The sequence below is a fragment of the Equus caballus genome, chromosome 14, assembly GCF_041296265.1.
Source record: "Equus caballus isolate H_3958 breed thoroughbred chromosome 14, TB-T2T, whole genome shotgun sequence".
Taxonomy (NCBI): domain Eukaryota; kingdom Metazoa; phylum Chordata; class Mammalia; order Perissodactyla; family Equidae; genus Equus; species Equus caballus.
In genome coordinates this window covers 37,317,876-37,334,383 of record NC_091697.1, presented here as the reverse complement: position 1 = coordinate 37,334,383, position 16,508 = coordinate 37,317,876, and the positions used below count along the sequence as shown (strand labels likewise).

The 16,508-nt window shown below is 37.8% G+C and overlaps 1 protein-coding gene across 2 annotated transcripts in view; it reads right to left on the bottom strand.

The window, feature by feature from the left end:
• Nucleotides 1-16,508, bottom strand: part of SOX30 (SRY-box transcription factor 30) — a 38,198-nt gene that overhangs the window by 12,021 nt on the left and 9,669 nt on the right. The window contains exon 4 of one of the 2 annotated variants that reach the window (XM_005614964.4): nt 13,636-14,128. The exons of the other annotated variant lie outside the window; for it this stretch is intronic. Within the exon in view, the coding sequence (XP_005615021.4) occupies nt 13,636-14,128 (493 nt within the window). The remainder of the gene's footprint in view (nt 1-13,635; nt 14,129-16,508) is intronic. 2 annotated transcript variants of the gene reach the window in all.

Below are 16,508 nucleotides of genomic sequence, written 5' to 3'. Positions count from 1 at the left end.
AAAAATACAATACTGGCTTTTATATTTACCTAGGTAGTAACATCTACCAGTGTTCTTTATTTCTTCATTTGAATTCAAGTTACTGTCTAGTGTCTTTTCATTTCAGACTGAAATACTCCCTTTAACATTTCTTGTAGGGTAGGTCTACTAGTGATGAACTTCTTCAGCTTTTGTTTATCAGAGAATGTCTTAATTTCTCCCTCATTTTTTGAAGGATAGTTTTGGCAGTTATAGAATTCTTGGTTGATAGTGTTTTTCTTTCAGTACTGTTATCCCACTGCCTTCTGGCTTCTGTGGGTTCTGATGAGAAATTGGCTGTTAACCTTATTGAGACTCTCCTGTACAAGAGAAGTAACTTCCTTCTTACTGCTTTTAAGACTCTCTCTTTTTCTTTGGCTTTCAGTAGTTTGATTATAACGTATCTCAGTGTGAATGTCTTTAAATTTATTCTACTTAGTGTTCATTGAGCTTCTTGAATTCATATCTCTCTTCAAATTTGGGAACTTTTTGGTCATTATTTCTTTAAATATTCTTTATGCTCCTTCTTCTCTCTCCTTTTCTTCTGGGACTCCCATGATGTTTATCTTGGTACACTTGATGGTGTCCCACAGGTCCCTTAGGCTCTGTTCACTTTTCTTCATTCTTTTTTGTTTCTGCCACTCAGACTGGATAATTTCAATTAACCTATCATCATATTCATTGATTCTTCTGCCTATTCAAGTCTGCTGCTGAATCCCTGTAGTAAATTTTTTATTTCAGTCACTGTAATTTTCAGTTCCAGTATTTCTATTTTGTTCCTTTTTGTAATTTCTATATCTTTATTGATGTTCTCTATTTGGTGGCATACTGTTCTCCTGGTCTCACTTAGTTCTTTGTCCACAGTTTCCTTTAGTTCCTTGAGCATACTCAAGGCAGTTGACTTAAAGTTCTTTGTCTAGTAAGTCCAATGTCTGGGCTTCCGCAGGGACAATTTCTGTTAATTTTTTGTGAATGCCATAACTTATTGTTTCTTTGCACAACTAGCATTTTTTTGTTGTTGAAAATTGGACATTTTGAGTATTAAAATGTATCATCTCTGGAAATCAGATTCTTCTTCCTCCCCAGGGTATGCTGTTATTGCTTCTTTTGGATTGTACTTGTGTGTTTGGTTAGTGACTTTTCTGAACTATTTTTTGTAAAGACTGTATTCTTTGTTATGTGTGGCTCTTGAAGTCTCTGTTCTATTAGTTTAGTGGTCAGCTAGTGATTTGACAGAGATTTACTTAAATACCTAGAGATAAAACAAAAAATACTCACTCAGTCTTTGCAGATTGATTCTGGGTTAATATACTCCTTCAATGCTTAGCCAGGCCATTTACAATTCTTCCTTAGCCTTGAGTTCCTACTTACACAGAGGCTAAAGATCAGTCAGAGGTGAAATCTTACGGTCTTCTCAGGTGTTTGCTGAACAAGCATCTGGTCCTGGAAACGTGTGTGCACTTCTGGATTCCCAGGATACATGGGATATTTTCGAAGCCCTTATTCCCCTATGTATCTCTCTTCCCAATCTCTTCTAGGCTTTTCAATTTGTCTGCTGCTTGCCCCATCTGTTGTCTTTTACCCCAGGAAGCTGTGGGTAGTAAACACCTTTAAATATTTTCCACAACCACCACCTGGGAGGCCACTCCAGCCCTGAAAGAGTTCTGAGGAAAGTGAAACAAAGGTAAGCCCCTGAACCAATTCTTCAGGAAACCACCAGACAGGCCAAAATGCACAACCATAATACTTTGACAGCAAAATCTGTATTGCCTCCTCTAACAGCAACAAATCATACCAGGAACATGGGTCACATCCCCTTGTCCATCACTGAGCTAGAAAATGGCGGGTAGTTGTAGCAAAAATGCCACAATACCTCTCTTACCAAAATTTAGTAGCTGCTTCTTTTATTAAGCACCCCCCTCCAGTTGTTAAACATTTTTTAATTAAATTCTAGAGTTTGAAAAATAAGTTGATTCTGACCATTTTTGCCACCTTAATTTTTCCTTCAGTGGAGGGATAGATTCTTGGAGATCCCCATTCTGACACTCTCAGTGACATCCTAACTCAACAGTGTTTTGTAGTTTTTAGAGTATAAGTTTGGCACTTCTTTTGTTAAATTTATTCCTAAGGATTTTTATTCTTTTTGATTTTATTGTAAATGAAATTGTTTTCTCAATTTCATTTTCTGTTTATTCATTGCTATTGTATAGAAATGCAATTGTTTTCTATATATTGGTCTTGTATCCTGCAAACTTGTTGAATTCATTTGTAATTTATAATAGCTTTTTTGTGGATTCCGTAGGATTTTCTATATACAAGATTGTGCAATCTACAAGTAGAGAGAGTTTCATTTATTCCTTTACAACTTGGATAACTTTTATTTCTCTTTCATATCTAATTATCTGGGATTAAATCTCCAATAAAATGTTGAATACAAGTGGCAAAAATGGACATCCTTGTCTTGGTTCCTGATCTTAAGTGGATCTACCTGATGTTCAGTCTTTCACCATTACATATGGCATTTGTTGCAGTTTTTTTGTAGATACCCTTTGTCAAGTTGAGGAAGTTTCCCTGTATTCCTACTTTATGGAGTACTTCATGTTCAACATGAAGAAGTGATGAATTTTGTCAAATGCTTTTTTCTGTGTCTATTAAGATGATCATGTGGTTCTGTCTCTTATTCTATTGATATGATGTATTATATTAGTTGATTTTCAGACGTTAAAACTCACATTCTTGGGATAAACCCAACTTGGCTACGGCATATAATTCTTTCAGTTTGCTGCTGGATTCAGTTTGCTAGTATTTTGTTGATGATTTTTGCATTTGTATCCATAAGAGATATTGGCCTATAGTTCTTCCTTCTTGTGTTGTCTTTGTCTGGTTTTGGTATCAGGGCAATATTGGCCTCATAGAATGAGGTCCTCCTCTTCTATTTTCTGGAAGAGTTTGACTCTAAAGTGTGTCTCCTGTATATAGCATATGGTAAGATCTCAATTTTTATCCAGTTTGACAATATCTGCCTTTTGATTGTTTAATCCATTCAAATTTAATGTTATTATTGATATAGTTGAATTTATGTCTGCCATTTTATTTTTTGTTTTCCATGTATCTCATATTTTCCTTTTGGTCTTCTATTCCTCTTCAATGCTTTCTTTTGCATCAAGAAAATATTTTATAGTGTAACTTTTTAGCTCCTTTAACAATTTTTCACCTTTTTTTGGTTATTTTCTTAGTGGTTGCTCTAGGGCTAACCATGTACTCTTATCAGAATCAATTTCAGATTTATACTAACATAATTCCAGTAAGATACAGAAAAGTTGCTTCTATATATCTCTATTCCCTCTTCCCCTTTATTGTACTATTACTGTTATGCAAATTACAGCTATATATGTTACAAAACCAACAATATATTGTTATGATTGTTACTTTATATAATTTTATGTCAAATAAGCTGAGAAGAGAAAGGAGAGCAGGTATATATTTATGAAGTTTGTTATACTCAACTTCTTATTTACCATCTCTGGTTTTCTTCATTTGTTCCTGTGGATTCAAGTTACCACCTGGTAACATTCCCTTACTCCAAAACAACTTTGATTCCACCTACCTCTTGTGCTTTTATTGTCAAATATACTAGATTTCTATATGTTATAGGTCCCAAAAAGTAATTTACATATGGTTTTATACAACTGCTTTTGAAATCAGTCAAAAGAAAGAAATGTGCATTTATACTGTCTTTTATAATTACATATTTGCTTTTACTAGAGCTCTCCAGGTTTTTGTTTGTTTGGATTCCAATTTCTATCAGGAGTCACTTACTTTCAGACTAAAGAATTTCCTTTAATATTTCTTATAATGCAAGTGTCCTAGCAATCTCAGTTTTGGATTATCTGATAACGTCTTTATTTTGCCTTCATTTTTGAAAGATAGCTTTGCTAAATATAAGATTCTTTTTTGACAGGTTTTTTTCAGCACTTTATGCATTCTGGCATCCACTGTCCCTGATGAGAAGTCAGCTGTTAATTTTATTTGGATTTCCTTGTATATGATGAGTCTTTTTTTTTTTTTTTTTTTTTTGAGGCTTTCAAGATTTTTCTCTTTGGCTTTAGCTTTTGGTATTTTACTATGACATGTTTGGCTGTGGATCTTTGTGTTTACCCTCCTTGGAATTCAATGAGCTTCTTAGATGTGTAATGTTTTTCACCAAATTTGGGAAGTTTTCAACTATTATTTCTTCAAGTATTTTTTTCTGCCCCTTTTTCTGTCTTCACTCCTTCTGGTACTCATATTATGTGTATATTGGTGCACTTAATAGCGTCTCCGTTCTGAGGCTCTGTTCATTTTTCTTCATTTTTTTTCCTCTCTGTTCTTCAGATTGTATAATCACTATCAGTCTATTTCCAAGTTTTCTGATTCGTTCTTGTGCCAGTTCAGTTCTACTGTTGAGCCTCTCTATGAATTTTTTCATCTTGCTTATTGTTCTTTTCAACTCTAGAATTTCCATTTGGTTCTTTTTATAATTTTTATGTCTTTACTGATATTCTGTCTTTCAGGAGACCTCATCATCAAAATGTTCTTTACTTCTTTAAGAATTGTTTCCTTTAGTTGTTTGAATATATTTATAATGGCTTTGAAGTCTTTGTCAAATCCAATATCTGGGTTGGATCAGATCCAATCCCTTCCACTTCTCCAGGGCTAGCTTTTGTTGTTGTTTGTTTATTTGTTTAGTGACTCAACTAGACTATTTTATTGAAGTCTATTTCCTTTGCAGTGAAAAACCTTGAGTGTCACTACTTAGATGGCACGGACTTAGACATGAATACAGTCACCCTGAGATGACATTCATTTTGGCAAGACTCTCTTTGACTACTTCTTTCTCTGGTTTTTCTGTTAAACTGTCTGCCTCACAATTGCTATACATCCAGCTGTTAGACTCCACCAATTGCTGGCTGATTGCTCTATTATTTTCAACTATGTCCTGGGGCAGAGGTTGCTCCACAGTGTGATCCAATTAAATTCAGGCAGGGGTAATTTTTGGGGAGTCTTTGAGGTTTGTTGTGACTTCAGGAGGGCTGTTCTTAGCTGTCTCTTTCCCTAGTTCTCTCTGGTATACTAGCTGACCTGTGGTTAGCTTGTTACTCTTAATTAAGAGAAGCCTCCTCTTATTTTCTTACCACCAAAATATTGTTCTTAAGAGAGTCCTTAGGCTTGAACTTCCCACATTGTTTTAAATAAAGTCAAATTCCTCTGAAGAGAGCTTCTGAGCTCTCTGTTCTTATGGACTGACTCTCTCCCTTGGCAAAATCTCTGGTCTTCTTAGCTTGCCAATCCCAGCATGGAAAATCTCCCCTACAAAACCTGGGGCAAGGATGCTCATGGTTACAATATTCTCTGCCTGTCATCTTTGGGGTTGAGCTGCTGTCCTATGAGTAGGGGGTGGGTGAAGAAAAGGAGCGCCCAACCTCTTAGTCACACTCACCACCAATTTAGGCTCTTCAATTAAGACCTGGAGAGGATAAGAAGTGCTGCCTCTCCCTGTAAGATACTGTATCTCTTGATTAGGAGCTGAGGGGACAGAGAACTGTCTTCTTGGCCATACCTGCCCAGAGTGGGGCTTCCATCAAGCTGAACTGGGGGTGGGGGTGGGAATGGGCAAACAGTTTGATCACTTTAAGTCTTAATTTTAAGAATTTTTAGATTGAACTATAGCCACATTTAATCTAGGGCTAGCTGAAGCAAGATCTTCGGAGTACTCAATGCCCCATTAAGGTTTTCCAATCTATTTGGTGGGAACAGGCACTATTCCCAGCTCTGTATGAGTGCTGGGCACTGTTATCTCTAATCTTTCAAGTGGTTCTTTCAGCAGCCTTGAGTAGTTTTCCTCACAATCATACAGTGATCAGTGTTCAGTCAAATACTCAGGAGGGAATCTTTACAGAAATCTGGAGTTCTTGCTCTGTGCAGCTTTCTTCTCTCAAGTACACTCTCCTGAGAATTCTAGCTCACTTGGTTTCACTGGACTCTCAGCTCTGTCTCCTCAACTCAGGGAGTCTGCCAGGATCTTTCTGTTTCTCCTCCTTATGTCACTGTTTCCAGGCCAGTAAGCTGGGTAAATTGCAAGGCTTACCTTATTTGTTTCCTATCTCTCAGGAATCTCTTTCCTTGATTACCTGAAAAACAGTATCTTGAAAATCATATCTTCACATATTTTGTCTGGCATTTTTACTGTTTCAGATGACGGTAGATTCAGTCCCTGTTACTGCACACTTGGCTGGCACAGAGATTCTCTTTAATCATTTGAAATATTGATATTTAGTCTCTTCTTGACTTTCAGTTATTTCAAGTTCTTGGGGGTGTTAATCTTCCTATTTGTAAGGTCTAGTGACTCCTGTTCTTTTTTTTCTGCTTTATCTCCCCAAATACCCCCGGTACATAGATGTATATCTTAGTTGCAGGTCCTTCTAGTTGTGGCATGTGAGATGCCGCCTCAACGTGGCCTGACAAGTGCTGCCATGTCCGCACCCAGGATCCGAACCTGCAAAACCCTGGGCCGCCGCAGTGGAGCACACAAACTTAACCGGCCCCTAGTGACTCCTGTTCTTAATGAAGCCTTTCCTCATATTCTACAATTTTTTAAAGCTCATCTTTAGTGACAATTTTCCTCCTTTGGAAATCCTAAGTGTCCTAGATGGTGGAAGTGTTCCTCTGGAATAGGTGCCCAAGGTAAGTCAGCGCAGAACTAATTTGTATGTTAATTTCTCAGTTTATCAAAGTGAATAGGATGATTTTAGATTCTGAACCAGTCTATAGTGCAACTTGGGGTTTTGATTTCTAATAGAAGACTTTTTTTTCCATATACAGCCCTAGGTAAAAACAAATTCCTCTTTGTGCTTTCTCTGGGTCAGTGATAAAAATTTTCTATTCCTTTACCAAGGTTGAGAAGCTCTTCCAGGGTTTTGGCTTTATGGAGAGATTTTAGTTTCAGCTTTTCACCTTGAGCAGGGTCAAGACCTCATTTCCTCTCCTAATGTAGGCATTAGAACCCAAGGTTATAAAGGCTGAGACTATTTCTGAGTCTGAAAACCACCTCCAGGACCACAGTACTAGTTTTCAGCTTGTTGGTCATTTTGGCACAGGGGGATTTAGTTTCCCTTCCAGCGAGTTTAGTGAGGTATTAAATTGTTCACACTTAAATTCAACATTTCTAGACAGTTACAGAGAAGGTATTCCATGTTAGCTAAGTCTATAATGTTTTGGGGCTATAAATTCCTTCCTCCATAAGGGTTAGGTAAAAGATTGTATATGTATGTGGATGTGCATTATTATAGGAGGTGGGTCCACAACTTCAATCACATTCTTAAATAGGTCTATAACCCAAACAAAGGTTAAGAATATTTGTTTTTAAAACAAGAAAAAAACCAAATAAGCAACCTTAAAGTACACCTAACTGAACTAGAGAAAAAAGAACAAATAAAGCCCAAAGTCAGCAGAAGGAGAGAAACAATAAAAATCAGAGCAGAAATAAATACTATTGAAATGAAAAAGGCAGTAGAAAGGATCAATGAAACAAAGAGCTGGTTTTTGAGAAGATAAATAAAATTGACAAACCTCTAGCCAGACTAACAAAGAAAAAAAAGGGAGAAAGCTCAAATAAACAAAATCAGAAATGAGCGAGGAGAAATAACAACAGACTCTGCAGAAATACAAGGGATTATAAGAGAATACTACAAAAAACTATATGCCAACAGAATGGATAATCTAGAGGAAATGGATAAATTCTTGGACTCCTACAATCTCCCAAAGCTCACTCAAGAAGTAGCAGACAATTTGAACAGACCAATCACAAGGAAAGAGATTGAAACAGCAATCAAAAACATCCCAAAGAATAAAACCCCAGGACCAGATGGCTTTCCTGGGGAATTCTACCAAACTTTCAGAGAAGATTTAATACCTATCCTTTTCAAGCTATTCCAAAAAATTAGGGAAGATGGAACACTTCCTAACACATTCTACGAGGCCAACATCACACTGATACCAAAACCAGACAAGGACACCATGAAAAAAGAGAACTACAGGCCAATATCACTGATGAACATAGATGCAAAAGTTCTAAACAAAATTTTGGCAACCAGAATTCAGCAATTCATCAAAAGGATCATACATCATGATCAGGTGGGATTCATACCAGGGACACAGGGATGGTTCAACATCCGCAAATCAATCAACGTGATACACCACATCAACAAACTGAGGAATAAAAACCACATGATCATCTCAATATACACAGAGAAGGCATTTGACAAGATCCAACAGCCATTTATGATAAAAACTCTGAACAAAATGGCCATAGAAACTACCTCAACATAATAAAGGCCATATATGACAAACCCATAGCCAACATCATACTCAATGGGCAAAAACTGAACGCCATCCCCCTGAAAACAGGAACGAGACAAGGATGCCCTCTATCACCACTCTTATTTAACATAGTACTGGAGGTCCTGGCCAGGGCAATCAGGCAAGAAAAAGGAATAAAAGGAATCCAAATAGGGAGGGAATAAGTGAAACTCTCGCTGTTTGCAGACGACATGATCTTATATATAGAAAACCCCAAAGAATCCATTGGAAAACTCTTAGAAGTAATCAACAACTACAGCAAAGTTGCAGGGTATAAAATCAATTTGCATAAATCAGTAGCATTTCTATACTCCAATAATGAACTAACAGAAAAAGAACTCAAGAACACAATACCATTCACAATCGCAACAAAAAGAATAAAATATCTTGGGGTAAATTTAACTAAGGAAGTGAAGGACATATATAATGAAAATTACAAGGCCTTTCTGAGAGAATTGGATGACGACATAAGGAGATGGAAAGACATTCCATGTACATGGATTGGAAGAATAAACATAGTTAAAATGTCCGTTCTACCTAAAGCAATCTACAGATTCAACGCCATCCCAATCAGAATCCCAATGACATTCTTTACAGAATTATAAAAAAGAATCCTAAAATTCATACGGGGCGACAAAAGACCCCGAATTTCTAAAGCAATCCTGAGAAAAAAGAACAAAACGGGAGGCATCACAATCCCTGACTTCAAAACATACTACAAAGCTACAGTAATCAAAACAGCATGGTACTGGTACAAAAACAGGTGCACACATCAATGGAACAGAATTGAAAGCCCAGAAATAAAACCTCACATCTATGGACAGCTTATCTTTGACAAAGGAGCTGAGGGTATACAATGGAGAGAAGAAAGTCTTTTCAACAAATGGTGCTGGGAAAACTGGAAAGCCACATGTAAAAGAATGAAAATTGACCATTCTTTTTCACCATTCACAAAAATAAACTCAAAATGGATCAAAGACCTAAAGGTGAGACCTGAAACCATAAGGCTTCTGGAAGAAAACGTAGGCAGTACACTCTTTGACATCAGTATTAAAAGGATCTTTTCGGACACCATGCCTTCTCAGAGAAGGGAAACAATATAAAGAATAAACAAATGGGACTTCATCAGACTAAAGAGCTTCTTCAAGGCAAATGAAAACAGGATTTGAAACAAAAAAACAACCCACTAACTGGGAAAAAATATTTGCAAGTCATATATCTGACAAAGGCTTAATATCCATAATATATAAAGAACTCTCACAACTCAACAACAAAACATCAAACAACCCAATCAAAAAATGGGCTGGAGACATGAACAGACATTTCTCCAAAGAAGATATACTGATGGCCAATAGGCACATGAAAAGATGCTCATCATCGCTGATCATCAGGGAAATGCAAATCAAAACTACACTAAGATACCACCTTACACCGATTAGAATGACAAAAATATCTGAAACTAATAGTAACAAATGTTGGAGAGGTTGCGGAGAAAAAGGAACCCTCATACACTGCTGGTGGGAATGCAAACTGGTGCAGCCACTATGGAAAACAGTATGGAGATTCCTCAAAAAACTAAAAATAGAACTACCATACGATCCAGCCATCCCACTACTGGGTATTTATCCAAAGAGCTTGAAGTCAGCAATCCCAAAAGTCCTATGCACCCCAATGTTCATTGCAGCATTATTTACAATAGCCAAGACCTGGAAGCAACCTAAGTGCCCATCAACAGATGATTGGATAAAGAAGATGTGGTACATATATACAATGGAATACTACTCAGCTGTAAAACAGAACAAAATCATTCCATTTGCAATAACATGGATGGACCTTGAGGGAATTATGTTAAGTGAAATAAGCCAGGGAGAGAAGGATAATCTGTGTATGACTCCACTCATATGAGGAATTTAAAATTATGGACTAAGAACAGTTTAGTGGATACCAGGGGAAAGGTGGGGTGGGGGGTGGGCACAAAGGGTGAAGTGGTGCACCTACAACACAACTGACAAACATTAATGTACAACTGAAATTTCACAAGATTGTAACCTATCATTAACTCAATAAAAAAAAATCTATATATATATAATTCATAATAAACTTATTTGGTTTCTGAAAAAAAAAAGAATATTTGTTTTTAACCTTTGATGTGTTTGTCTAAAAGGTTACAGTTAAGATGCTATATATTCCCACAAAGCCAGGAATTCTTTGCACTTACCTTCTCTACTATGTGTGTCTGATTACATTTTCTACATATTTTAAGCTAATAAATCCCCATTTGTCTTTCATATGCTTTCGATATCCTTAATTGCAATAGACTTTTAAACACATTTGTTTACCTAATGGCCAACAGGACATAGATCCTAGATATCTCCTTTGCATGCAAAAGTATAAATACTATAAGAAGGAGGAGGAAGAAGAGAAAGGGTGGGGGGAGAAAAGAAGAACTAATCTAAGAAATTAATGTAGTACAGAAAGAGAGTGTTTCATTAAGCACAGTATGAGGATGGTTAAGTTTTGAAGACAATAAGAAGATGTCAGCCTTCAGAGCTAGGGATCAGCAGTTTTGAGTGTCCATCTGTTTCATAAAAATGACTCCTTGATTAAACTGCCTGATCCCCTACCAGGCAAAATACACTGTTTGGCAAACATGTATATTTGATATATATTTATATATTTGAGATATATATACATATATATATATATATATATAATGTCATTACAATTACGGTATTGAAATGGTTGAATAATTCCACACATAGATTATATTAGGGAAGAAATATTCTTTATAGAAGATTTTGTTATCAGTTGGGAAAACAGACAAAAGAAAAATTGAGACGGTATCAATTAATTTTGTTATTTAGACAGGCTGGATTTTACTGAAATATACTATCTAAACAAGCATAGATAAGATTATCCATTTCTCTGGGGAAATTATCATCACACACATGCAAGTAGAAGCTACAAAAACAACAAGACAATATTATAATTTATAAGGCTGGTCTTCTGTTCTGGAAAACTATATGCAGCTTAATGTTTATAGCTGATGTACTGCTTTGACATTCTTTTTTTCTTTTCTGCTTTTTCTCCCCAAATCACCCCAGTACGTAGTTGTATATTTTAGTTGTGGGTCCTTATAGTTGTGGCTTGTGGGACGCTGCCTCAACATGGCCTGATGAGCAGTGCCATGTCCACTCCCAGGATCCGAACTGATGAAACCCTGGGCCGCTGAAGCAGAGCACGTGAACTTAACCACTCAGCCACAGGGCCGGCCCCGACCTTCTTAAATGAAGTAAAATACAGTATAATATTCCTAATTCACTTCATTTGCTTCCTCCAGTAGCATTATTATTAACTAGAAATAATGGTATTAAAGATAAAGGTATAGTTTCTGTCTTCTAAGGGCTTACTTTCCAGAGCTTCCTTTTAAAATAGTCTTTAAGTTATCTGACGATTTGTACATTAACAGCCAAATCCTGTAAGCCTTATCATGAGTAAAGAAGATAAACTTTCTATGGTTTTATCTATTTATTATCTAAGGAAACATTATCTTCCCCAAAGTTCACTAGACTGCAGGAGTTTTCCATTCAAAAGCATGTGTTTTCCATACGTTTCTCTGCTGGCAACTAACAGCTCTGCCTCCTCTGCCCATCAAGAGGAGCCGTTATATTGAGAAGCCTCACTGATACAGTGAAAATAACAAATATGGAATTCAGAACCAGACAGGCAAACCTAAGTCTGACTACTGGCTCTGCCATTTACTAGTGTGACCTTAACAAAGCAATTTAACTTGTGATCAATTTCTTTATCTGAAAAAGTGGGGGAGTATTATACTCAAGTCACAGGATTGCTGTGAGAATTACATGTAAAAATGCCTAGCTCTCAAAATGCTAAAAAGAAAAAGCAGTAACAACCAGGATGAGATTGCGAGGCACGGCCTCTTCTAGATGCCTCTTTTTCTCCGTCCCTGTGAGTAAATACTGTCCAGGTCTTTCCTGTTCTGTGAAATGAGTTATGTAACACAGATAAAATTTCTGCAGTTCTAGTTTGTGGACCTCAAGCTTCTAACTAAGGTTGATCTTCTCAAACCTATTAATTTATTAAATTTCAGCTATGTCCTTAGCACTCTTCTTATATCTGGAAAAGACTAAAATTCTCTAGAATTCCTGAAAAATCTCACATCTTGGCAGATAGCAATGAGAATATATTATCAACCCCTGGCCTTAGGAGTCTCGACGTTTGATTCCTTGAACTAAAAGACTTCTGAAAGCTGCTAAGATAAAAAGAGCCTACAGAGAAAAGTAAAACCTCAGAGAGCAAAATCTTCCTTTCTCCTGATCTGATCCCCTGGTTCCACTTTCTTTCAGTTCTGGGTTAAGGATTTGAAAGCAAGCAGTCCCACTGTGAATTGAAGCAACGTAATATACACCTTAAAAGTTCTTTCTCTGAGGCTTTGGTATACCCAGTGGGGAGTAGTTTTACTTTCTAAATAAGTAACAATAGAAGATGGATGCTAGACATGTAACTCCAATCTCAACAGAAAGTATCTTTGTCTACACACTTAATAGCAATTGAAAAGTAGAGGTTAATACCACTCTATTAGGACGTTTGCAAGGGAGTTAAATTCCACCACTCTAAAATGAAAAGTGACAAATTAGTTTTCTCTAGATACTTCCCTACGAAAATCAATTCCTTGACTGATAATTTATATGGGAAATTTTTTGGTTAAAAAGGGCACTGAAAGGGAGTGTTACTTTGGACAAATCACAACCTCTCAGACCAAGTGCTCTCCTCTATACCCTTGCTGTTCAAAGTGTGGTCCACATAGCAGAAGGATTGGCATCACATGGGAGCTTGTTGGAAATGCAGAATATCAAGCTTACTATACTCTTGTATAGGATACCACTATACCCAGACCTCCTGACTCAGAATCTACCTTTTAACAAGATCACATGTGATTCACGCATACACATAAAAGTCTGGCAAGCACAGCTCTATACAAAAAGGGGGTTTGACTACATGATCCTAAGGTCCCTTATAACTGATTCTTCTCATGAAAACCAGACCTGACACTGTTGGAGCCCATATTCTCATGTGGAAATAGTTGGCTAGAGCTGAATAGCAGCTCCCCCTTTAGACGTAAAAAAGAGATGCCTTCAGAGCTAAAAATTCACTGGCTATATGTATTTTTAGGCTAAAGGAAAAAAAATATTCATTTACCTTGATGGGAAGTAGTGAGGTCCAGGTAGGAAGTAAGGGTGATGAAAAGAGAATCGCGGTGGTGTCCCAAACAATGTGGCTGGATGACCAAGGGGAGGGGGCTGGTAGACATGTGAATGTGGAATAGGAGGAGCCTGGGGGATTGGAGCACTTCTGGGACAAGCGGAAACGCTGGGATACTCCTTGGGAGGCTGGATGGTTGAGGTTGCAAATCTGGCATGGGCAGTACTTGCACTAGTTGGAATCTTGTTAGTGCTCTCCAGAGAGACAGGAGTGGCTCTCTTCACAGAGAGACTGGCTCCGGAATGCAGCCGATGAGTGTCCGTTTGAGAGGGCCCAGAAAAGTGCTGGGGTGGGAGTGCTGGACAGAGGGGCAGACTTGGAGCCTGGACAGCCACCGGGGCCGTACTGGAGACGCTGGGCTGGAAAAGTGGGATGGGGTTTGGGCGCTGGACTGCAGGGGTGGGCAGCTGGATGGCAGGTGGGGCTTCACCTTTAGAAATAAAAATAGCATAGGTCAGGCATTAAGTGAGTCACTCCACGTTTTTCTTTTTTCAGTAGAATTTAATAAACAGTACAACCAGAAGTTTTCACTAACCACCTTACCTAATAGCATCACCACATCAAAACACTCTTTTTCTTTTATAGCATTTTGAACAAACTGAAGTCATCTTGTTTACTTATTTTACATTTTTGTCTCTCTTTCCCATCCAGATTCTCAGTGCCATGACAAGAGAGACCCTTTCTGTTTTATTCACAGCTGTATCCCCAGGGCTCAAAATTCTGCCTGGCACAGAATAGGCCCTCAACAAATATTTTTTTGATGAATAAATAAATGAATAAAATTATTGAGTGATTGAGTGAAAGACGAATCCCACAAATGCTGGTACGTACACACAAACATTTCAGAAAGAAATAATATGAAACTACTGACTGGTTACTTTTAAGGAACAGTCATTTGGGAGAGCAGACAGGGCAATAGGGCAATAAGAAAAGCTAGACTTTCATTTTAGACCTATCGGTACTGTCTGAATTTTCTTTTCTCTAAATATATTAATTTTATCTTAAATATTAATAGAAGTTTCAGCTTAGCGATATGGGTCTTTTTTTTATTTTGTAGACTTCTCTATGTTAAACTAAATTATGAATGACATTTAATTTTTTAATTGAGAAAAACTAAAGAAACAATCACTAAAATTATTTCACTTTATTGTATCCATTGTGAATACAGAAGGAAATTCCAAAGTGACGATAAGACTTGCCACAGGTCAACAATTTGTGACAGATATGAAAGGAATATTATTGCAGCAGGGCATGACAGATAAGGCAGAATTTTTAAAGGTAGGTGAAATGATCATGTATTTGATCTTTCTGTTCCTGAAGAATAGAGGACTGCCGATTGAGTTGCTGAGTTATCCAAATGACACAGCCTAAATTTAACTAAACTCTCCCAGAGAAATACAGAGAGAAGCCAGAGCAATAGATTCCTGGTCTAGTTCATTCCAGTGTAGTTGGATCTCTGTTAACACAGAAGACGTAGTCCAAGAACAGACTGTACGGTTAGAAACGTCTCTGTCAGAGGCTGAAAGGAGTGTGGATCTTCTCTCAGCCTTGTCCAGGAAAGACCTTCCCCTCCTTCCTTCTCCCAGATAAGGCAGATAATGGCCCCTCTTAAACCCGGAGGTAGGGCATCTGTTTCAAGATGGCCTCTGACCCAGTGCAGAAGAGGCAGCACAGGAGCAGGGTGTAAATGAAGCTGTCCTGATTCTCCTTTGGTGGGGTTACATGGACTAGCCCTCCCATCTGTGAGCCAAGGCCTTCATCAGGCCCTTCCCGATTAATCAAGCACAAAGTCATCTCCCTCCTCTACGCTCCCTCAGAACCTGTAAATCTGTCACTTATCATGAAATAGTGTAAATATTTGTTATTTGCATGTCTGCCACCCCTACCACAATCATGAAACTGGGTGCTTGAAAGCAGGAACAGTTTTTTGTTGTTGTTGTTGTTTTTTAAATTGGCACCTGAGCTAACAACTGTTGCCAATCTTCTCTTTTTTGTTTTTTCTGCTTTTCTCCCTAAATCTCCCCAGTACCTAGTTGTATATTTTAGTTGTGGATTCCTCTAGTTGTGGCATGTGGGACGCCGCCTCAACATGGCCTGACGAGTGGTGCCATGTCTGTGCCCGGGATCCAAACCGGCAAGACCCTGGGCCGCCAAAGCGGAGCACGCGAACTTAACCACTCGGCCACGGGGCCGGCCCCAGGAACAGTTTTACTCATGTTTGCATCTGCAGTATCTGACACAAAACCTGGTTAATAATACTTAAGAAAAGTATGACTAGATGAAAGAAAAACAAACTAGCCAATAAGCCTCTAGCTGACAGCTCTTCTCCCACTGATCTGGTAAAGGAGAACCTTCTCCTCCAAACAACTACGAAGCCAGGCTGACTCATAAAATCTCTCAAAGTTGTTTTAATTGAATAATCACTGTACTCAAGACCTCTGCTCCTAAAATCTACCCTGACGCAGATTTCTTCTCCCTACATCCAGTACAAGAAGCTCTTAGTCTTCAGCAAAGAAGTATGGTTATTCTAGGCAAAGGAAACATAAATTACAGGAGCTATACAGACCATTGATATTACTTCAGTTACTGAAGAAGGAAGAGGAAGAGACATCTTTCAGCTGATGCCAAATGCTCTTCTCTACCAAAGATATCTCCATAAAAGAAGGGGTACCGATGAGGCATAGGGTAATAATCATGCACTCATTTAATTCAAGAATATTCACTAAGCAGCTAACATGTGTCAGGCACTGTTTGGGTCTGAGGTAAAAAATAATTAGACGCATAGAGCGTGATACGGAAGTATAATGAAG